The sequence below is a fragment of the Coptis chinensis genome, chromosome 1, assembly GCF_015680905.1.
Source record: "Coptis chinensis isolate HL-2020 chromosome 1, ASM1568090v1, whole genome shotgun sequence".
In the NCBI taxonomy this organism is placed as follows: Eukaryota; Viridiplantae; Streptophyta; class Magnoliopsida; order Ranunculales; family Ranunculaceae; genus Coptis; species Coptis chinensis.
In genome coordinates this window covers 50,430,269-50,433,518 of record NC_141456.1, presented here as the reverse complement: position 1 = coordinate 50,433,518, position 3,250 = coordinate 50,430,269, and the positions used below count along the sequence as shown (strand labels likewise).

At 32.1% G+C, this 3,250-nt stretch overlaps 1 protein-coding gene across 1 annotated transcript; it reads left to right on the top strand.

The window, feature by feature from the left end:
* Positions 1-682: 682 nt before the first annotated feature.
* LOC147524424 (protein Dr1 homolog) lies at positions 683-2,536 on the top strand. The gene is made up of 3 exons (XM_086563305.1): positions 683-830; positions 1,498-1,587; positions 2,229-2,536. The coding sequence occupies exons 1-3, from the start codon at positions 776-778 to the stop codon at positions 2,399-2,401; spliced, it is 318 nt and encodes a 105-aa protein (XP_086419431.1). The 5' UTR covers positions 683-775; the 3' UTR covers positions 2,402-2,536.
* The last annotated feature ends 714 nt before the right edge of the window (positions 2,537-3,250 follow it).

Here is a 3,250-nt window from a genome sequence, read left to right as displayed (position 1 = left end):
ATGACACTTATATTCCTCACATACTCGAATGATGTCCAAAGAAATTGGGGTAGATTGATCACAATATTCATAGTTGAGCTAGAGGTCTTTTATTAGGAATTACGGGGCAAAGGTAGTGGTTTAGGAATAAAGGGAAGGGAAAATAAACTCTGATAAGTTGAGAAATTGGATCTTCAGGATATTTGTAACAAAAGAAGAACCTCGTTTTTACTACACCATAATATGATATTTGCAACACAGACCTTTTTTGCTTTGCAACGGTTATTTACCGTTAGCAAATTGCCAACACTATATAAGCGTTAGTAATGTTGTTAAGTGTTGCTTTAATTCGGGTGAATTTCATAAATTAATTGCTAACGCTTAAAAATCGTTGGAGAAGTGTTACAAATTAAAAACTTGAAAATTTCTTGAATGAGGGAAAACAAAAAAAATCGCGCTCTATTATTTCGGTCGAAGTATAAAACATAACTTTCTTTCTCTCCTCTCTCTCTCAAGATCCCTAAAATTGAAATTCTTTTTCCTTAAAATCATCATCTTGATCCAATCTAGTTTTATATTATCATCTCGATCTAATTGGCTATGGCAATAGTTATGAAAAATAATTTGTTTTTGATATCAAAATAAGTTGAGAGACTAAGGAGATTGAGATGTGATGATGATAGCCATAAGCTGCTGGCATGAGGAACACTGGTTGAATATTTGTATATATATCAACTCATTTTTGAAATCCTTTGGTCTATTTGGTTTTGATATTTTGTTTGTATTTGTTTGCAGAATGGAGTCGATGGATATTGTTGGCAACTCGAAAGAAGATGCCACGCTACCCAAAGGTGACAAATTTTTGTAAATTTAAATAATTTTGTTAGTAAAGTAGATTATTAAATACCATTATAATAAGTTAAATATAGAAATGGTCTTATTGAGCTGTAGAAAAGATAATGTGTGGGAAGGCTACTTATTAAATTACATGGAGCAGACCACCATTGGCTGTGAAACATTGATGAGTAGTTATAGATAGCTAATTTTTATAATAGGTTTAGTTCATGGTTTTAGATATCTTATGAAAGGTGACAAATTAGAATTGAACTGATAGTGTGATGGTTTTATGGCATTAATAGTTTGATACTGGGAAAAAACTATAATGATAAAGACTTTTCGATATCCAAATTAGAAACATAGGACTAATTTTGATTTTTGTGGTGGTCTTAGTCTTTCATTATGTTAAACAGGAGCTTCTAGAAGCAACAATGATAATTACTATTTTAGCCATCGTATGAACTGGACTCGATAAATTTGAATATCATGATGTTCAAATTTTTTATAACCTAGAAGCAAAAGTGATGAGTATTGCAGGTGGTGACACTTTTTGCAACTCCTATATGCATCTTATAACAAACACGTCAGACCAATAAGGGTGCAACATTTGATGTGACATTATGTTTATTTCGGCTATAATTTGTGAGGTGATATTCATGTGTGTTTGTTGTTTCTGGGCAGCGACTATGTTTAAGATTATTAAGGAGATGCTGCCACAAGATGTTCGTGTTGCTAGGGATGCGCAAGACCTTCTTGTTGAGTGTTGTGTAGGTGCGTTCAAAACGTTTGAAAACACAGATTGCATTCTTGCTTGATATATGATTTCCTTTTTACCCCATGCATCGTGGTATCATTTATTAATATATCATGTTTAATGAAAATTTTGATTATAAGTAGATTTTGGTTAAAATTTATATACAAAATGAGGATAAAGAGTCGCTTTTTTAATTTCTTTGTCACATCGGCATGAAGAAGACAAAAAGATTATCTTGTTTAAGAACATGAATATATAAATTTAAAAGACGGTATTTTAATCGTGTTCTTTTTATCTTAGAGTAGGGGTGCTTGCTCCCAACTTGTTTGTTCCTTGCTCATTCAAGAAATAATCAGTTGTGGGAAACGAGAGCCACGTTCGTGTCTTAGGATCACCCTTGGGGTTTTCTTCAAATAGAAGTACTATGTTTTTGTTTGATATGGATTGTAATATTGTATTGATGTGTGCAAATTTTACTTGGTGGGAAGTGAACCCACTACCTTGGGCATAACTCTTGACCAGTAGGCACACTAAATACCTTCGAGGAAAAGGGGAATATAAGGGGGATTAGGGAATAAACGTTCTAACTATGAAACAAATTTTGTATTATAAATTTGGATCTAAACTTGCTTAATATATTTATTTTTGTTTTATGCAGAATTTATAAACCTTGTTTCATCAGAATCCAACGAGGTATGCAGCAAAGAGGACAAAAGAACAATTGCACCTGAGCATGTTCTCAAGGCTCTAGAGGTTGTTGCTACATTCCACATCTTATGTCTTCACTCTTTACTATTAACTATGTATAGATTTACTGTTTCTAAGTTCTGACTGATCATCTATATGCTTATCAAAGTGAAATTTGTCTTAAAAAGTCATATTTATCTCATTTAGGTCTGTTTGGAACAAGTAGTGTGGCATGTTGTTTGAGTACTATGTGTTTATGTGTGCTTTTTTATTTAAGGGAGAGAGTTATTGGACTTGAATGAGTTTGTCAAAAATTTTTTTTTTCTATTTTCTATTTTCTATTTTTCATTTATTTATTTATTTTTGTATGTAATTGTCATTTGCTTTAGATTTGTATTCATAGTTATGTGAACCTACAAACTTTTTGGTTCACTTGAGTTTCTTTTCTAGGGATCAAACATATTTTAGTTTTTCGCCGTCTGATGGCTTTATAGTAAGGGTGCGTCATTAGGTGTGCAATGTTACATAAGTTCCTTATTTGGATAAAGATGTTATTACCTTAATAAGCTCAACAATAAAAAACACTTAGAAAATCGATGTACAACTCTTGTAACAGCTGGTTTTTCTTGTTGCTTATTAGCCACAAAATCTCTCTCTTCAACTCCTTGAATCCGTACAAAACTAATTTTCGGTGGATCTTGCTGGAAACCAAAGGAACAAAGTAACTAGGTTTGTCTCTCTCATTAAAGTAAGGTTTTTCTTTCTTCAAAACTTTTAAGGGATTTTAAATTTATGTGTAATTGGTTTCAATTTATAGAATTGGGTATTTATTTGTTTCAATTTACTGTATGTTAAATTGCCAACGTTATTTTAATTGAATTAATTGGGGTATTTTTTTTATTTTTTGGGGATGCTACACGATTACTAGCTGTTGTAGCTAGTGGTGGTGTTGATAATGGAGTTTAATCATTGTTTGAGAGTTGGGGTGGTGGT